The 20,959-nt window shown below is 46.9% G+C and overlaps 1 protein-coding gene across 2 annotated transcripts in view; it reads left to right on the plus strand.

Annotated features, from left to right (window-relative positions):
* ACBD3 (acyl-CoA binding domain containing 3) overlaps positions 1-20,959 on the plus strand; it is a 421,148-nt gene that overhangs the window by 196,954 nt on the left and 203,235 nt on the right. For both annotated transcript variants that reach the window (XM_069608687.1, XM_069608686.1), the window contains exons 3-4: positions 5,737-5,877; positions 7,238-7,396. In XM_069608687.1, the coding sequence (XP_069464788.1) occupies positions 5,737-5,877; positions 7,238-7,396 (300 nt within the window). The remainder of the gene's footprint in view (positions 1-5,736; positions 5,878-7,237; positions 7,397-20,959) is intronic.

The raw sequence follows: 20,959 nt of genomic DNA on the forward strand, positions 1-20,959 counted from the left end.
AGCTGTTAGTGAACTTTGGACCTGTGAACCAAGGCAAGGCCCTCTCGAAGGCTTCCATTTCCAGATGGCTCTCTGGCTGCATCATACACTGTCACCGGTTGGCAAACCGACCGTTGCCCATTCAACCAGAGCGATCACTACTACCACGGCGTTCCTATCTGGTGTGCCCCTGCTGGACATCTGCAGGGCTGCTACGTGGAGGTCTACGCACACCTTCACGAGATTCTACTGCGTCGACCGGGATTCCAGGGAGGAGTCCAGAGTCAGACAGGCAGTGCTGCGCAACCTGTTCGCTTGAAGGTGAGCCTGGTGAGGAGGTAAGAGATGCTTAATGTTCAGTCTTGCCACCTCCTGTGGTTGGTCATGTGTGTACTGCTATGTATTCTTGTATTCATGAGCATGTGAATCCATGCCAGACCCCATGCTGGAGAAGGAAAAAGTTACTTACCTGTAACTGTTGTTCTCCAGCCTGGGTCTGGCATGGATTCACATGCGAACCCTCCCTCCAACCCCTCTGCGGCTCTTCTCTTGGTCATACTGCCATTTTACGTGCTACCAGATCTGAAGATGGCTGCCAGAGGAGGGGTTTAGGTAGAGGGCAGTCATTGGATGGGGGCAGTATGACCCAGAGACCAGTGGTTAGTTACTAGTAGAAAGACAGTTCAGAAACAAAACTGAAACTGATTTTTTTCTGTACCGAGGATTCCCAGCCTGATGACGGGGAATATTCATTGAGCATGTGAATCCATGCCAGACCCATGCTGGAGACCAAAAGTTACAGGTAAGTAACTTGTTCCTTGTGGGAGTTGCAGTGTTAGCCGTTCACGTTTGACTCATCCGTTGAGCTGGGGGCCTTATGGAAATCTGCTTTGGAGATGGTAAATGCTGCGTAGCAGAACACAAACCGGACACCTACATCAAACTACTTATCTTGTTACCCTGTAACGTGACCAGTGGCAATCATGAGTGGCACACGCGATTCTGACTTACATGGGGGTGTTTATTTCCAGAATCTGAGTTTGGGGACTCCGTGTACATACCACTATTGGTGTCCCCCTTGTCCTATAGGGATTGCATGGTGTTAGGAAAGATTTCTCTTTACAGCACCTTTCCTTCCATTCCTATGGACCCCCAAGCTGTTTGCTTTTATTTGTATTCTGACCTCTTTTTGCAATGCAGAGAAGCCTTAAGCTTTGCTACACTGGCCTTTGCTCATTTGTCATGGGGAAACAGACATTTCCTTTAGGCTGTCTGTACTGTGAAACGTTGTTTCCCTTAGTCTTGTTACTTTGTTGCCTCTTTTGGTTTATCATTGTACAATGCATCTTACAATGTAGTACAATGGGGGTACATTTTTTGTTTTGGCCTAGACTAACACGCAGAGTATTTCTGTGTGCCTAAAGGGCAAGCTGTTGGCAGCAGTTACTTTTTCCTGTTTTTTTTGGGTTTAAATTTATAACGCATTTGGATACCAACTGCAGCTGTTGTCCAAACATGGCCGTGCCACATAGTCTTTCGTTTGACCCCTGGCCATCTTGTCTTTAACCCTTCTTCCTGGCCTGTGAGGCCAGAAAAATCCTTATACGTATTTTATTTTAATTTTATTTTTTTACATTTTTAAAGCGCTCACACAGCCCACAGGCATCGAGGCGCTGTTACAGGAATTGTTTGTTTTGTAGTTGCGTAATTGTTTTTCTCTTAGTTGCGTATTTATAACACGCCTAAACACCCAGATGTTTCTAAGCGCGGACCCGGGGATCGAACCTGTGTTGCTTCGTGTCGTCTTGCTTCCAAAGCGCGCACGTTGCCACTGTGCTATCCTCCCGGGACGTACTTCCAGTGCCTGCGAAAGCAGAGGCTTTTGGTGGGCTACTGCAGGGCAATGGGTGTTTTCTGCCATGAATTGGGTGGGGACTGTCTGGTCCCAATCCACAAACTGGTTTTGGTGTGTGAGTAGTATTCATGAGTTCTGCCACCAGTGGTCCTGATTGGACAACTGCGTGCGTGCGTGCGTGCCTGTGTGTGTGTGTGTGTGTGTGTGTGTGTGTGTGTCTGTCAGTGTCAGAGCTGTCATTGGCTAGTGGGAGTTTCGGCTCTTACCTGGCCTTTTGGATAAGAACAGGACCTCTGCACCCACTGTAGAGAGATCCTGGAATAAACCGAAGGAGCCAGGAATCCTGTCCAGCTGCAAGACCTGCGAGGAGACGGGAGACCCGTTGGAACAACCAACTTCAGCTCCTGTCCTGGTAGAGCCACGTCTTGTGGAAGATCTCCAGGAGTCCTGTGAAGTAGCTGCGATACCTGAAGTGGAGGGAACATCCATTCTCGACTTCAGCACGTAGTCCTTTGAAGAAGAGCCTTCAGAATTGCCCCTGGATCACCAAGGTCCCAGGAGGATAGCTCAGCGGCAGCGTGCTCGACTTGGAAAAAAGACGACACGGAGCAACACAGGTTCGATACCTGGGTCCGCGCTTAGAAATCTCTGGGTATTAAGCGCGTTATAAATAACCTATCATATCATAAGTGGCTGACCAGCAGAGAATTTGGGCTACCATGCTGCAGAAGTCGCCGTTCCGAGTATAGGCCTGGCACTTCGGGGATCCTCAGTTTGTGCTAAAAGACTCGTCTTTGTGTAATTTCGTGGTCCTAGCATCAAAGGGACCCACCATAGGAGGCAAAGTCAGACAGCGGCAATTGAGTCCTCCTGCGTCGGCGTGCATCAGTGGTCGTCGTCCGAAACTGCTTTCCTGCGCCCTGTCCTGAGAGGGGCCTTGCATCGAGTTCTTTTGCATTTTCCAACCTGAAGATCTTGCACCAGCATTTGTTACGCTCACCTGGCTCCCACAGGGGTGTCGAGCAGACCTGGACAGCCACGGTCTCCACCAATGTGATGCGTAGTGCAGAGATGACTGACTGGACTGGCCCACCTAGCTTCGTCTGCTTGACCCGTAGAAGTAGTCTCCTAAAGACAGGGGAAAGGGAATTAGCCACCCATGGATTTGAGTATGAACACCTCACTGCGTCCCCACTTATCACTTCTGACATTCCCTTTCACAAAGCTCACCTTATAGTTTTGTATGATGAGCTCTCCATCCTGCGAAGAATGCAGGGGCGTGTTGATGGCCAGTTACTTCACTGGCTTGAGGATATTGGAAGAGTTCTGGACAAATCTTGGCTCCAAACTTCTGGGCTAAAGGCCGTAAGTATATAGTTCTGAAGAGTTCAAAATGTCCGATTAATCACTCTTGTCCAATTCCTTGTTTCTTTTGCAGCTTAGACCCAAAAGATGATCGTCTTGTGGCAGTTGAAAGCGTTCAGGTAAGAGTCTTTGCTTTGTAACACTGTCTGGTAAATGATGCCAAGGTTTAACTCGCTGCTTTCTCTTTTCTTGCAGGTGCAGTGTAGGAAGATTTGGCGTGCTGGTGGATAATACCTCCTGCGCTAAAATCAGGTAAGCTAATGGGGGCAAGAGATTTTCCTTGTTTGTTCCCTTGGCTTACCTTGTTGTTTTCTTGTCTCCTTTAGGCGCTGGAATGCGGCAACCAGGTGATTAAGACAGCACCGGATCGTAGAGATGCTGCGAGGAACGGTGAGTATTGCGCGGCGCTTTTGCTGGCGATGCAACGCGTTTAAAATGAAGTCTGTTTCTGGTTCGAAGATGTGCTGAATCTGAAATCGGGTAAGAAATCCAGTAAAGTTCTTGTTCTAACCTTTCTTCTTCTTTCCCTTCTTTCTAGGCGCTCTGGACTCGAGGCAGGCGTGGCAGGATGCTGGATGCTGACTGCAGACATGGTGAGCGTTACGCTGCTGAATGCAGAATAATGCGAAGCATGTGCTGCTCTTCGGGCGTGGTTTAGCCTTCTAAGTAGGCCCAGGTAAGTATTCCTCCACAGCCACAACGAGTAACAAAATAGTCCCGAAGATAAAATAGTCCCTTCAAGCCTCACATGGGCTTGGATGCTTGGATCCCTTGCAGCATGGTCTGCATCAGGTAAGTTTTAACATATGAGCCCTTGTGCCTATGGCGCCAGGACTGATGTCCCATATGAGCCTGGCGCCTGTGGCGCCAGGACAGTACCCAGATACCCCTGTTAGGGGCTTGCTGGGTTTGCTCCAGGTAACATGATGCCTGCTTCCGGGGTTGGTGGACTTGGTCTGGATGCCCAGGGGTAGGCATCATGACACATTTTCCGCTAAGAAGTGCCCAAACCTGTGACCCCTGGCCATCAAGGCCTGACACTGACGGCGGGAAAAGCGAAGTCATGCGAAGAATCGGAGTACGGGAGGGAGTTGTAATGATACTTACCTGAACCCCTAATTTTGATAACTTTTAGAAACTCTTTTGTAGTAGTTTGGCTTTGCCATTGGGTGTTCGCGCAAGCACTTCGAACGTTGGGGACACTTTTGTTAGAACAACTTGTCCTCTCCCACTTTGAACTGTTCATTGGACCCCAGAGACTCTACCTTCATTTTTTCCAGCCTGACAAAACTGCATGGAACTTTGGTGACCATTTGGGCACAAGGCCCCATAGATCTTAGGGATGGACTTCTGAAGCTAGTATTCTCTCGGTGGTCATGTAGTGCTTATACTAATATTTACCTTGCTTTTAAGGGGTTTCATATGCATTTGGCCCTACTCCAGTGATTGTATACGTGAATCGGTTATTGATGCTGTGATATTACCTGTTAGTAGTCCTTTTTCTCAGTGTTATGGCCATAAATAAATATTTGTATAACTGATTGTCTAAGTGTAATCCCTAACCTTGCCCTATGTGTACTCATTGGGGACCCGTTACAAGCTCACACCTCTTGACTCTTAGCCTACACCACTCTACCTTGAACAGCTCCCAGATTTGTCCCTGTCACTATAATAGGTTGGCCTTCCATGCATCTGCCCACCAGGCCAGAGTATAGAAAATCATTCCTAACACATGGGCGTGAATTCCGCTCCCTAACGTTACCCTCAGCTGGCCATGGACGATAGTTACTCTATAGGCTTCTTCACTGGTTCCTCTGCTGAGATTAGAAGTTTGGAACGTACCCTTTTCAGTTTCCAAACCCATTTTTTTGCAGTGTGCTTTTCCCTTCAGAATTACTTGCATGATGTCTTTGGCCACGTTGTGTGCATGGGGAGTTTTGTGACTTTATACACCCTTTCCAAGGTACTTACCTTTGGACTGAAATCTTTAAGACACTGGTACTTACCTAACTGGTTAGGGAAGGACTGCGTATTGACAATTTTTCTCTCACCGCCATGATCTCCTAAGTCTGCCTTACTACATCGCCCATGCTACTAAGAGACAATTTGCTAAGACCAAGTGTGAAAAGCTTTAGCTCATCAACTACGTTGGCCTCTCAGAACCCCCACACTGTGCAGTTCTTAAAGGCCCACCTAACGCTACCCAATGGAAAGAGTTTGACTGATCTTTGGCGAACATCATGTACTTGGTTGTTACTGTTCCTACACCTCTCAACAGACCGCTGCGGAAAACCTTCCCTAACAGTGGGTTATTATAGCACTAACTAACATGGAAAACTGTCTGTATAGAAAGGCTGAAATATTTTTTTTTAAAATAACTTTGTTTGGTCGACTTACTGTCGCGAATCAGAGCCTTGGTGAGGTATTACTAGAGCTAAACATATATTTTGTAATGGTTTTGTGGCATCAACCATTCCTAACACACTCTTCCTTATGGTGCCTTTCTAATCCCATGTATGTTTGTTTTCTCTATTCAGGAAAGAATGGGCTGCCCTGGGAAACCTATCCAGGCAAGATGCAATGACCGAGTTTGTAAAGTTATTAAATCGATGCTGTCATCTTTTTTCTACATACGTCACATCCCATAAAATAGAGAAAGAAGAGCAAGAAAGGAAAAGGTAAGGCCCACAAGAACCTTTTTAACATAACCTTGCTAATCTACTTAGTTTCACACATCAGATTTTGCTTCCTCCCATTACTTCCTCCAATTAAAGAAAGCCTTAATGATGAGGCCCTAGTTGAACCTTAAGCATGCAGCTTTTACATCAGACTGGCCATACACTTGGGTACTGTTTTTTTTTAGCAATGCCCTAGAGAGAGGATCACCCACCCACTTTATTTAATAATAGTCTCAAACTGAAAATAGTCTGTCATTTTTAAATAGTCTAATTCTAATCTTGCCTCCTTCCCAAGGAATTTGTCTTTTGGTAGACTGGGTGTAGTTCATTAAACCTGTAAAATTGTATATGATAGTATGATAGTTTATTTATATAACGCCTATACTCAATGTTTTTCAAAGCGCTTCACGGCAAGGGAGGGAACAAGGGGAAAATACAATGACATTCTTACAGGCCATGAACAACAAGAATGTGAAATTCACTATTGTACTCGGCCCAGCGGCATTTCAGCGCAAGTGCAAAGACACAGATAGGAATAAATGGGAAACACAGGTGACTACTGTACTAGGCCTGACAACATTTCTGGTAGTGCCGGAATTTTACAAGAGGAGAGAGAGAAGGGATGAGAAGGAGGGAGAGGAACAAAACAAGTGACTATAGTATTGGGACTGATGACATTTCAGATAGTGCTGCAATGGGGTTGGGGGGAGGAGACACGTTGTTGCTATCATACTGGGTCAAGGGACGATTCCGATAGAATAAGTGCATAGAAATGAGAGGGAGGGAGAAGAGGAGAGAACGGAGAATAAACAGGGAAAAAGAGCAGAGAAGCAGAGGGGAGAGCGAATACAGTTGCAGAGGTCAGTAAAACACATAATGTTGCAGGGAACAGAGAATGTAGGTTAGGAATCAAGAAGGGCACATCATGATTCAGGGCCACCCTGAGTGCGAGATTCCGGGGAGGTCCAGCATGAGAGTTGAGAAGGTAAAACACCAAGTCAATGTGTCCATAAAGTCAAATCCAAGGGTTGTGACTCCTAAAGATGGAAAACTAGCCATTCGAAAGTAATTCTTAAACCTCATTGAGACCTACAACAATTATACATAGGAGCTGTTATTTTGTTTAATTGGGGACTTCTTATTAAACGGAATACAATATTCAACTGCATAGTTTCACATTCAGCTAGACTTATACTCTGGCTGTAGTGCTTCGTATAAACGGTTAGCAGTTTACCATTCTTTCTCTTCCCATAACGCATACTAGCTTGGGGCTCTATCACTTTACCTGGGTGCTGGGAGTTCGTCCCCACCTTGATCTTTTGAATATCAAAATAGGCATGTCTTCTTTTTCTTTTTAAAGGCGGGAAGAGGAAGAAAGACGACGTAGGGAAGAGGAGGAACGAGAACGTCTGCAAAAAGAGGAAGAGAAACGCCGACGGGAGGAAGAAGAACGGTTAAGGCGGGAAGAGGAGGAAAGGAGGCGGATAGAAGAAGAGCGATTCCGAATGGAACAGCAAAAGTAATTGTTTAATTCATTAAGTACTACATTTGGGGAATGTATTGATGCCATTATCCGATCTTATTATAGGACCTTTTTATATAGGGTGTGTTTATCTATCTATCAAACATGTTATGTTACTTTGCATTTATATTGCGCCTTATCATTGGTATGATCTCAAGGCGCTGGTAGGTTGAACGCCCTCGGGAACCGTAGTTCAAGTCAGTAGAGGGAGAGAGTCATAAGGTGTGTGTGTACACCGGATATGTATGCAGCAAGTGTGGCACTCGTATGATAGCTGCTTCTTAGCGGTAGGTGTGGTGGTTGGGATATCAGGAGTATGTTAGTTCTGGCAGAGTGATACCAGACTGATTCTGGCTGCGTTAGGCCTGAGGAGCACGCCTGGGCTGGCGGGTGTGAAGCCATCTGTGTTTATTTAGGATGATGTGGATTATGTGGCAAGTGTTGGTATGAGAACAGCTATACCGAATGTGTCATAGTATCGCTGTGTTCTAGTTGAGTGGTGGTGTATAGAAGAGAGTAAGCGTGGTGATGTGATATGGTGGTTTTCAGTAGGTGCTTGAGATCGAGCGCCTTCATGCTCCATGCACTCCAATCATTCCATGCATTCTAACCGTTCAACGCTCTTCAACAGTTCCATGTACTACAGCCAATCCTTGCACTCCAACCGTTCCATGCACTCCACACTGCCTCCCCGCCTCCTAACATGGACAGATCACTCTGCAATCTTCTCCGTACCACTTTCACTTTCAACTGCGCTCCCAGCCCAAGGCCAAGCCCGGTCTCCACCAACCTCCACACCTCTTACCCCACTCTGGAACAAATTTGTTATCACCCCGTATCTAGCCAACTCCCTCCTCCACTCACTCCCAGCATTCTCCTTCCAGGAAGGCACCCCATCAAATTCTTTGGCCACTGGCTTTCCAGTGCCCTCACAACCCACACACCAAGAAAGCAGACCTCTGAGGTCAGGCCCCACACTCAGGTCGTACACCACCAACCTCAAATTGCTACAAACCCTCAGGCCCTGTCTGGAACAGAACTGGAGAACCAACCCAACTGCTCAATACAAAACCGCCCTAGCAAGACTAACAAAGGCCTACAGATTGTAATCATAAAAACCAAAAGAAGCATTCTATGGGAACAGAATCTTTAACTCGCTCAACCCAAGAAAGGAACTGCATAGAATCCTATCTGAATTCAAATGGCCAGGTTGCTCAACCTTCCCTCCACCCAACTTCCAAACCCTATGCAATGCCTTATCAGAACATTTTCACATCGCCAGACATTCTGCCATCTCTAAAATAGAAACAACGCCTGCCCGTTCCCTGCCCAACCCCCATCCAAGATCCCTTCCGATGCAAACCTTTGTCTCTTTCTCTTCGATTTCATACCTGGAGTTCCTCTCGCTCTTAGCACAAAGCCGCCCGTCGGGTCTCCCTGGCGACCCTTGCCCTCCCACCCTCCTCAAAAACAGCCCAACCTCAACCTCTGCAGGCAGTGTAGCACTCAATACTTAACCACTCCCTAACATCAGGATTGTTCCCAGAAGCCTTAAAAACCTCCTACATCAAACCCCTCAAAAACCTGCGCTCGACCCACTCCTTCCCCAGAACTACCACTCCATTTCCAACACCTGCTTCATGGCCAAACGCATGCTGAAATTACTACATTATCTCAAATATATTTATTGCACCAAATTTGTTCATAGTGTTGCTTGTTTTACAAATGTCCTCCTATGTCCCTTACCATTCCCATCATACTTATATGCTGCATCTGCACTGGGAGTCCTCTCGAGCTTTCCAAAACAGCGCAAAAAAATTGTCAGTCAATGAATGGGGCACATTTCTTCTATCTGTACTTTTTCTCTGGATGAGGATTGTACAAAGTGGACCTCATTTGCTCTTTTTGCTTGTGTACCTCAGTGCTGTTTTGCAGCCCTGTGCCCTTTCCTGGTCTCACACATATGCTATAGCTCAGTGGTTTTGGAGATTGCTGGTGTGGCAGTTCCCAGATCTTGGAAACTGACCCTTCTACTAGCTTATTTCTACATTGCTTGGAGCCCAACCAACTTGAGTGCATGTTGTGGATGCGCTTCGTACAGATGGTCCACCTTTGCAGTCAATTCTTCTTGCACCGAACGGTTTTATTATCTGTCTGTGGAGATTCAATTATACATCCTAGAGCTTCAGAAGGCCAGGAAAAGGCTTTTATTTTAAGCAATTGGCTCTGCACCGCTGCATAGCCTGCTCCCCCTTACCTACAGTCTGTTTTCTGGGTCCATTATACTGACCATATTAATTCCATCAAGTTGCTAAATGACTTGCCTGGAGGCCCTGTGGTGCTGATTCAGCTTAACACAGGCGCCGACCCAATGTGCTCATTAAGGTGAGCAGTGTGTGTTGTCCTCTAGTACCACCAATGCCTAACGCTTTTTTCCAAGTACTGATATTTGTGTAACCGTTCCAACACACCAGGGTTATTCCTTGAAACAGCTACATTTTTCCCACTACCAATACTGAAAGGCACACTTTTTTGGCAACGGTTGCAGTAAGAATACAATCTCTGCCTTGCTCGTTTGGGTATACCTGGACTAAAATTGAATGTGAGTCCGCATTTTCTGAAGAAACCAGATGTCTGTGCTAATGACTGTTGACACTGCTTCTCTTTTCTCTGGCTCAGTCTGCCGGTATGGTACATGGGGCTGACCTACTGCAACCTCCTTTTGATGTGAATGTGGGTTTGGACTAATGGGTCCACTGTTGGTTAAGAATTTCATTCCAGTGATAATTCTGCCTGACCTGTGTCATCCCCAGAACCTTTTGCTTGGTCTTATGTACCTTTTCCCTAGGTGAGTGGAATCTTTTCCCCCTCTCACCTAGTCTTTTACTCTTTATGTCTCTCCATAGTGTATGATTTGAGTTATAGTTTCATATATCTTTGGACTGCCTAAAATGCTGTGCGCTGCCATAGTACATTACAAACGCTGTGTCCTCCTTTTAATTATTTTAATATTTCTTGGTTGAACTACTGTTCCCAAGAAGTAAAGTGGCATTCATGAAGGTGCCCACTCCTCAACACGATATCCCAAAATCAGAATAATAGACACACCCCAGTAGGGAATGAGACCAGGAGAGAGATTGGAAGTAGAACAAAGTTTATACAAGATAAATTGTGCGCGCAGAGAACTCTGCTGCCCCACAGAGAGCTCTACCAACAGATACACGGGCAGCACAATAAAAAGGCTTCCAGCGGCATAAATGACATCACATTACAGTATACAATAAAGATTTTCCATAATGTCTTACTAGAAAGTCTTCATTCTATTAAAGACACGGAGGCGAGCATTATGCTTCTTTCTATATTTAAAGAAAGCTCGGCAGCAAGATATTTTTCTTAGTGCACCTGAGTGTCATAGGTGGTATGAAGAACAAGGTGCACACACAAAATATATAACAATAAAACCTAACAAGAGCATCATAAATGTCTTTTGTCCTGAAATAGCAAAAAACTTCCTTTCCCAGGAGGCCTGTGGAAGGTTCAACATGAGGTCACTAACATGTGAACTGGGTCCTCCAATGAGTAGCCAAGTCACCACATAAACAGTATTGAATATGATGCCACTTCCTCTTTTGAAGCTGCGAACTTGTCCGATGGAAGAATTGGAACCGAAGTCGTCTCATAGTAGAGGAGAGAATATGCCATGGATTAGGCGAATTTGTCTGTTGACGCTGTCAAGAGAGATAGAGAATGGTATTTAGTTCATATATATTGCAACCGTAGTTCCCTTAGAGGGGTGGGGAGAGAAATACGTTATTTTGAGAAGCAATCCTGCATTCAAAATCATGTAACAATCTTGCAATGTACACATAATCATCAAGCGTAATATATTAAAATTTCTCGCCAGGTGGGATAATGCTCGGCTCCATGTCTTTAATAGAATGAAGACTTTCTAGTAAGACATTATGGAAAATCTTTATTCTATGTCAAGACCGGAGGCTCACATTATGCTTGTTTAAAGCTTACTTACCACAATGGATGCCGGCTGCTCTACCGGTTTCGGGTAGAATTGCTTAAACACAGATTCACTTGCCCAGTCTGCCATTTTCATAATGTCATCCAGTCGGATCCCGACTTGGAAAGCCTTAGAGGCCATGGCTCCTCTCACGGAGTGGGCTCCGAAGAGCAAGGTATCTATTCCTGCTTGTGTTAAGGTCCACCGCACCCAGCGTGCTAGAGTTGGAGCGGAAACTGCTTTATGAGGTTTGCATAAGGCTATTAATAGCTGCCCATTAGGAGAGGTTCTAAGAAGAGCCGTAACCTTTTCGTAAGTCTTCAGGCATCTGACTAAGCAGAGCTTGGGCTGGTCTCTAAAAGCAGGATAAGAAATAACTCTCGAGTTGCACTTCGTCGTCCTATGTATGTGGAACACTATGCCATCGGGGGAGAAGGTTCTTGTCATGATGCTTAGCCTCGGGGACCCAGACAAAGTCCAGCAACCCCGGAAGCAGACATCAAGTTCTCCCAAGCAAGCCCAACAACCCCTGCTAGGGGCTATTTGGGTGCAGTCCTGGCGCCTATGGCGCCAGGCCCATATGGAGAGTCAGTCCTGGCGTCATAGGCGTCAGGCTCATAGATTAAAACTTACCTGATGCAGACCATGCTGCAAGAGCTCCAAGCCAAAAGAGGCTTGGAAGGGACTACTTTACCTAGGGACTATTTTTTTTACTCAGGTGGGGCTGGGGAGGAATACTTACCTGGGACTACTTTGGAAGGCTATTTAAACCACGCCCGTTATTCGCGTTATTCTGCATCCAGCAGCGTAACGCTCACCGTGCCTGCAAGTCTGCATCCAGCCTTCTGCCACGCCCGCCTCGAGTTTGGAGCTCCTAGAAAAAGGGAGAAAGAAGGAGAAAAGGTTAGAACAAGAGCATTATCTTTGATCCTTACCTGAATTCCCGATCCATCGCGCCTTGGAGCTGGAAGAAAGAAGTTATTTTATGCGCGTCGTCTCGCCTGCTGCAGCGCCGCGCTGAACTCAACGGCCTTCGCTGCATCTTCACATTCCACCGCATCCTCCTGCATGTTCCCGCCACACTCCGGCACCTAAGGAGAAGACCAGAACAGCAAGGTGAGCCAAGGGAATACACAGAGGAATATTAGTTACTCCCCATAGACTTAACTGATTTTACCACCGGGGGTACTATTCCTCTTCACGGGTCGGCGCAGCTTCCACTGCATCTTCGCCGAACCCCGGCCCCTAAGGGGAAACAAAAGGACAGCAAGGTGAAACAAAGGGACTAACAAGGGGAACCCTCCTCACCACAATAGACTTAACTGATTTTACCGCCGGAGGTATTATTCCCCGAGACTTCATACTTTCTCTCAGCGCCTGAATAAGGGAGAAAGCAACAGGTTACATATTGACATTATTTTATCGAACTGTGTTGGATAATACAAATCCTTACCAGAATATTACCGGTTGCCACGAGGAACTCTTCACTAGGGTCAAGCTGCAACCTGCAAGGAATCAGACAAGAGTGAAAGTCGGGCATTTGAACTCTTACGAACTACATACTTGCGGCGTCTTGCTGGAAATCTCGGAGTTAATATTGTTCTGGAACTCACCAATTCCTTCGAGCCAGTGAAGCAACTGGTTATCTAGGCGCCCCTGCGCTCAATGCAGGATGGAGAGCTCATCTTTTCAAACCATCAGGTGAGACTATAAGAGGGGACATCAAAGGTGATCAGTGGGGAGAACAGCGGGGGTGGGGGGGATTTACGCTCAACTCCACGGGTGGTTAATTCCCTTTCTCCATTTGCAGAAGAATATTCCTACGGGCCAAGCAAACTAAGTTAGGTGGGCCAGTCCAGTCGGTCATCTCGGCCCTACGTGTCACATTGGTGGAGACCGCAGCTGTCCAGTTCAGATCGACGCCTCTGTGGGAGCCAGGTGAGCGTAACAGTTCTGCCCGCTAGATCGAGGGCTCTGACATCAGAAACTCTCCTGCAGGAGACGAGGCAGAGTAGTGTAGTAGTTTGCCGGATAGGGCAGTGCGGGATAGTTCCTCGTTATCTGGCCAGGATAGAAAAAGGTTCAGCACTTTAACGTCCCAAAGCTTATTGTAGTGAAACGGAGGCGGGACTGTAAGTCTGACGCCCTTAAGTAGTCTGCAAACCAGGTGGTGCTCTCCTGCTGGGATCCCTTCTATGGGGTCGTGGCCTGCTGAAATGGCAGAGCGATATGCATTAACTGTCTGTAGGCCAGACCTCTTTCAACTAAGGATGCTAGGAAATTCAAAATTTCCTCTATAGGTGCTGAAATTGGATGTAAGCCTTTGTTTTAGCACCAGTTTCTCCAGGCATTCAATGAGTTTAGAGTATCTTTTGAGAGTGGCAGGGGCCCAGCTCTCTTCAATGAGGCTGACTGCCATGTGAGACATGCCTGGAACTCTCCACTTTGACCTGAAATCCTCTAGGCTGCTAGGGTCAGAGATCCTTGGAGAAGGGGGTGACGCTGTCCTGCGGGATCCAACAGGAGATCTGGAAATTGGGGTAGAAGGATTGGAAAATCCAAACAAAGTTCCAGAAGAACTGGATACCAGGTCTGAGAGGTCCATACCGGGGCTATAAGAAGCAATTCTGTTAGTTTGCGACGGGCCTTTGCCAGGGTCCTCGCAATCATGTTGAAGGGGGGAAGGCATAGTGTAAGTGTACCCCTTCGGGCCAATGTTGGAGAAAAGCATCCGTCGTAGTCGCTGCTGGATCTGGATTCCAGCTGAGAAACACTGGTAGCTGAGTGTTCAGGCGAGAAGCAAACGGGCCCTTGGACATGGGACACCAAACCTGCTGAATTCGAAGGAAGACTTCTCTGTCGAGTCTCCAGTCACTGTAATCGGTCGTATGTCTGGAGTACCAATCTGCCACTACGTCCGTAAGGCCTGGTAGATACTCTGCCATGACCGAAATCTGGTGTTCTAGACAGAAATGCCAAAAGTCTTTGACTAGTTCCGCTAGAGGCCGAGATTTGGTGCCACCCAGATGATGTATCTTACTGCTGAAATGTTGTCCATTTTCAGTAAGATACAACAGCTCACTCTGTCTTTGGCAAAGGAGCGTACTGCGATGGAACCCGCAAGGAGCTCCAGGCAGTTTATATGCATCTCTAGTTCCTGAGGTGACCATGTTCCTCCTGTGACCACTGGTCCGCATCTCGCTCCCTAGCCAGAACGGCTGGCGTCTGACTCTATCACTATGTCTGGGGCAGATCCGAAGATTGCTCGGCCATTCCAGACCTCCATGTGGGTGAGCCACCAGTTGAGTTCCGTCCTTGCTTCTGGTGACAGCGTCAGTCGCTGTGAATAAGAGAGACTGCGTCTTAAATGCTGTCCCTTTAGCCTCTAACTCTCGGTAGCGTAGAGGTCCGGGAAAAATAGCTTTGATAGAGGAGGAGAGAAGTCCTATTACCCTTGCTAGGTCTCGAAGAGATATCTCGTCCCTCTGTAGGAGTCTGCTGATCGCCTGTTTGGTGGAGTGAATTTTGGCCGTCGGGAGATGGAGTTGAGCCAATTTGGTGTCTACTACAAATCCTAGAAACTCTAAGTTTCTGGATGAGTGAAAGATTGATTTCTCCCGATTTATGAGGAAACCGAGACTGTGTAGTAGGTCTATGGCCAGATTGGTATGTTCTACCAGAGCTTGAGACTGTGACATGAAGATAATATCATCCAAATATATTATCAGCCAAATACCTTGTTCTCTTAAATGTGCTACTACTGGTCTCAGGAGCTTGATGAAAGCCCAAGGAGCTGAAGAGAGACCGAATGGCAGGCTTGTGAATTCCCAGTCCTGGTGATTCCAGGAGAATCACAGATAGCTTGTGTGGTCCTGATGGATGGGCACCGCAAGGTACGCATCTTTCAGATCCAGATGCATAAGCCAGTCGTTGGGTCTCAGGAGGTCTGAGCATGTGAATACCCTCCATTTTGAAATGACGGTAAATGATGAAATCATTGAGAGCCTTCAGGTTTATCACTGGAAGCACTTTTTGCTTCCTGCGTACCAGAAATATTGGGCTGAAGAAACCGCCTTGGCTTGTGCAGGGGCGGATTGCTTGTTTCATCGCTAAACTGCGAATTTCCTTGTCCAGCGCTACCGTGTCCTCTTTAGACATTATAATAGGAATGGGACGACATGTTTGAAAGGGTTGTGCAAAGAACTCTAGGCGCATGCCGCAAACTGTGTCTCTGACCCATGCATCCCCTGATAAGGAATCCCATGCATGCACAAAAAGAAGCTAGCCTCCCTCCTATAAGCGTTTGCGACGCTGGCGCTGCGATAGGTAGACTGACCTGTGGTTTGTTGCTGTGCTGGGTGTGCTCTCCTCCAACCGCGGCATCTTCCTCGCCCTCTCGAAGGGAAGAAGGTATCTGCACGATCCTGCCAGGCGTGTTGATCTCTGGATTGTTAAGAGTATCGGCCGGAAGAGCGACCTCTGCCTCGTCTGGCCCTGGTGAACATTTTTGGGGAAAAAAGTCTTCTAATGGAGGATTGCCCTTTGTCTAGTGCAGTGAAGGTGCCAACAAATTTGGACATTTCCTTCATGAAGGAGTCGCCGAAGAGCAGACCTTGGGCAGCCGTGCCGGATTCAGTGTCTGCTAACTCACTTAGATTGGTGTCGATTTTGTAAAGGATACCCTTGCGGCGCTCGGATGATATGGCACAGCTGGCGTTCCCCAGCAAACAAATGGCTCTTTGAGCCCAGCCCGAGAGTATTACTGGGTCAATGGGGTTCACCTGTGGCTATGGCTGCTTCAGCCAGGTCCATCTTTGCCAGTGGACCGGTGACGTCCAGTACCCTGTCTTGACCGGACCTCCAGGCACGATCTATGCCCATTCGTGGATCTTTGGCATTCTTTAATAAGAAAATAATCATTTTGGAGTCTAACTCCGGCGTCAGGGCTACCTTGTATGGGATCCCCGGGCGTGGGCATTCTGCTTTGAGTCTCGCACAGACCTCTTTGTCAATGGTTAGCGTAGCTTGTCCTTAATGTACTCTGTCCTTGAAGATGGTTCCCAGTCCATAGATCTGGGATGAAATAAATCTTCTGGAGTAAACATCCCCTTAGAAATTCCTTGGCTGGCTTCTTAGGGATGGGGGCTGCCGCAATCCCTGAGGTTAAGGGTCGTGACCCTATTGTCTGTGTGTCTTCGTCGGAGGAGACAGGAGATTGACTGTTAAAAGTCATATCCCTCTTGGTCAAAGCCCTGTTGATATCCCTCCGGGGTTGAGGGTCTGGTACCCCTGTTGTCTTCCTTGGGGTAAAAGGGTAAGAGGGTTCATATGCGGAAGGGGTTTCCTTCCTATTCAAAAAGGCCCTTTTTAGCTTGGATAAGGCGTCTGAAAGGGCAGCAGTGGCTGGTTCTGGCTGGTTCGGGGGGGGTGAGGGGGTGTCTTAGAGTCTTTACTCAACCAAGCCGGAATACATCCCCCATCTGAAAGGTGCTTTCTCTTATGAGTCTTTTTTTCTTGGTAGGGAGTTCTTGTAGGTGCTCATCCATGTTGTTCAGGCGCTGCTGAATAGGCAGGAGCATTTCTGTCACAGCTTTCTTTATGCTGGTCTCCACTGTCGAACCCAGCACCTTTTCCAGGCTGTTTGCCATTGCCATTTCATCTATTTCAAAAGTATGTTCCTCATATTCAGACCAATCCTGGCCCTCGTGAGGGAAGTACTGGGCTCCCATATCGTATTTGAACCCTTCTATTCTCCCTTTATCTTTTTTGTTTTGTTTAAATGTTCAAGTATAATTATATAAATATATTTTCATATTCTTTTCATTTTTTATTTTATTTTTTTAATTCTGTGGGCACAGACCGCGTTCTCTCAAGCCCACAGTTGAAATGGGGAGTCTCTGTAGAGCCCTGGTCCAATAGGGCAATGTCAGCTTTCAGCTGTCTCTCCCTCTTTAATTTTTATTTTTTTATGCTGAAATCCAGAAATGCTGGAAAATCAGCTTCTAGCACTCGCAATCGCAAAATCCGTTGTGAAATACAACGGAAATGCGCTCGCGACTGCCAGAAAGCTGTAGAAAGGACCTGCTACAGCAGGTGCTCCCTCTGGTGACCGCGGGCGGAACCGCGGTCACACAGAGCTTGCAGCCGTTGCTTCCCCGGGCTCAGCAATGCGAGCGACTTCGGGGAAGCGAGCGGAAACCACGCGCGAGGGTCCCTGAAGGCGGACCGTCGTGATTTCAATAAATACGACTTGTTAAAGCCAAAATGAGGAAAAAGAAAACGTGCGCAGTACTCACCGACACCAGCAGGAAGCAGCTGGCGTCGGAGAGAATCTAGTCACGCAATCGGAGGACGCGTAGTCGGTCAGACAAATAAAGCAAAGGGAAAAATTAACCCTTTGAAAGACGCGCGGCGAACGCTGCGCTAATACAAAGCATTCAATGTGAAATATCACCCATAAACAATCAAAACATACAGACAGATAATAGAAACAGATCTAGAATATGATGCACCTATCTCTTTCTGAGGGCAGCAAAGAAAGAGGAAGTTGCATCATATTCAAGACTTTTTATGTGGGGACTTGGCTACTCATTGGAGGACCCAGGTCACATGTTAGTCATGTTGAATTTCCACAGGCCTCCAGTTTTTTGCTATTTCAGGACTTAATACATTTATGATGTTCTTGTTAGTTTTTGTTATATATTTTTGTGTGCACCTTTCTCTTCATACTTATGACCTATGACACTCAGAAAAATATCTTGCTGCTGAGCTTTCTTTAAATATTTAAAGAAAGAAAGAGAAGCATAATGTGAGTCTCTGGTCTTGACATAGAATCCCGCAACTCGATTGGGTCAAATCATCGGTGCAGTATGGATCCATACGTGTTGACCTCATGGGATTGGTGGGTGCTTAGACGTCACTCCTGCAGCACGTGGGTCAGCTGTGCTCATCTTTGCGAAGTGAAGGTCAGGTGGGCAAAAGAACACTTTCCCTGACTAACTGATCTTGCAAAAACAGTATTTGAGAGCATGAGACAAATGACACTCGTAAAGTCGGCTAGGAATGTGGTTGCTTCCCAGAGTTCTTGCACAGGTTGTAGGCAGGCATTGTAACCTCTGCACTCCGGTACCCATAAACCTAGAATCCCCGTCCCAGGTGCCCACCTTGGAGGTTTTGATCTACCTAAAGCCTCATGGTACGAATTGACAAGTGTTATGGTAAGAAAGAAATATGTGTGTGTCTGAGGTTGGGGCTCTCGAGGGTGTCTGAGGTTGGGTCACTACAGGCTGCCAGGTGTGTATCTGTATCAAAGAACAGAGGGGCAGGGGCCTGGTAGTTTACAGCTTAGCAGAATGGGGGTCCAAAGGGGCACAAGCAGGTTAGTGGAGACAGATGGGCTCTTAGGCGAGAGCCTGTCTGGTCTCGTGCAGTGAGCTCATCTGTTCTGGGACGGCACTAAAGGTTGAAAGAATGAATCACTGAACTTCCATGAGAACAGGATTTGTGCGAAGCTAGCAGGAGGCAGTGGGCTGGGGGCCTGAGCTACTAGTGTGCGTTGTGGGACCAAGGGAGAGACAGGCTTTTAGAGATCCTTTTTGGGCCTAGTAAAAGATGGTGTCTGGTGAGTTACCTAAAATGGGGTCTTCGTGCGTTAGTAAGGCCTAATTACATGATTTCCGTGTTAGTAATTAATAAGTAATTAACACAGGTTACAGTTGGGCGGACGTCTCCATCCTTCAGCACAAGTGAGATCCGTGCATGCGGGAGTGGTGAGCGGGGCGGAATAGACCATCTCCCTCCCAACATTCACATGCCCTTTACATTGATTTAACTGAGCCAGCACACCCCTATTTATGTGGAGTGCTGGGGGAATTCAATGTATCCCATTCTTAGTTACCGTGTAACCCAACTCTAAAACCTCATCTCTCTGTACACTTCTCTCACAACCACTTCTCTGCACAGCAACATGCATGTACTCCAGCAAATTGCAACAACAGACAAACAACACGTAACTGGGCACAACAGCACACTGGGAAATCACACCAACCCGAAAACCACTCTTGAGCTCAGCGAACAGTGCATACAGAACTGAAGCTGTCAACAGAACATCAAAACCCTCACTTTCCTGCTCCCACTACACCCTACTAACCCCTCCTGGACCCTGCCCTTTTCAGATCCGCCAGAGTGCCAGGGGACCACTCCGGTGGTGACAGTGCATGGTACAAATACCTTTTAACATTAACAATGGCTAGTGGCAGTGGTTTTACCTTAGTGACATTTTAGTCGTATTACTGGCATGCTGTTAAATCAGCCTTGGTAATGCACAGAAGGGCCAGTATTCTACTAGAATGGTGTGCTCCTTTTTTCACCATTTCTCCTTTGCTTGTTGTTTCTGAGGTCTTCCCCTGCCATTCTAGGCGGGAACGACCTAGTGGACGTTTTGTCTTCAGCGGGAATCCCTTGTATTCCCCGTCGAGGCTCCAGAGTGTCTGAGAAGGTAGGAAGTGAGGGAGGAGTCCTAAACTCTGCAGTCCTTTATTTCACCTTGCCTGAAAGGAACCAAGTCTCAATGGGGGAGGGGAGAGGGCTGGCTGTCCTAGTAGGACAGCCAGACCGCCACTTTCTGTAAACTGCAGGGAGAGTTTGCAGAGGTTGTGCAATACTCTGAACCTGGAAGCTGCTGACAAGTCGACCACTGGAGCTGAATCCGAAGAGGAAGGTGGAAAAAGACATCTGTAGCGATTTCCAGCGACCGGAGAGCCTGTTGCGTAACTGGAGCCCGATGCAAACCTTCCTTCCAATTGATCTGTGGGTCCCGAACGCGACATCTCCTACCCAGAGGCTGGTGAGATCTCAAGTAGACCTGCATTTTGAGCCATCCCATGACGTGCTGCAAACATGCTGGCCTGCAAACTTCCTATACCCTGGGACCTCAAGCCTGGGAATGGTCTTCTGAATTCCGAATCCAGTTGAAACTTCGGACTCCTGTTGGATCTCCAGAGATACGACTTAAAATCCCTGAAGTCCCCTCACCAGAGTGCAGGACCGAGAGAGTGAAGAGAATCTGACCGGCGATATTCGTTCAACTGGCTCCTGTAAAACGGCGTCAAATCCACAGAGCTGCGAGAATACGCGAAGAAACCTTTGCTGGAAGCATCCTCCGACGACTGCTGCTGCAAGTTCCCACTCAGTGTCAAGTTCTTTCATCTCCAGACCAAGAGTCACGGACCGGGTACTGTGCTGCCTGGTGTGCAGTCATTTTTTCGAAAACAAAAATGTTGAGTCATTTTTTGGAAAAAAAGATATCGAAAAAAAAAGTCATTCTTTTTTTTTTAAATTATATATTTATTTTGGGGTCCGGGAATAATAAAAAAAAGGGGTAAAATAAAAACAATAGAAAAAAAGGGGGGTCGTGGGTGGAATCCCCATTTCGAAAAAAAAAGTATTGAAAAAGAAATTCAACTTTTTTTTGACATTTTTTCTCTCGAAAAAATGACTATGAACCGTGCTGCCTCATTGTGAAGGCAGCCACTCCGAAGCTCTTTTCT

Source organism: Ambystoma mexicanum, chromosome 4q (assembly GCF_040938575.1).
Source record: "Ambystoma mexicanum isolate Mex_15411 chromosome 4q, UKY_AmexF1_1, whole genome shotgun sequence".
NCBI lineage: Eukaryota > Metazoa > Chordata > Amphibia > Caudata > Ambystomatidae > Ambystoma > Ambystoma mexicanum.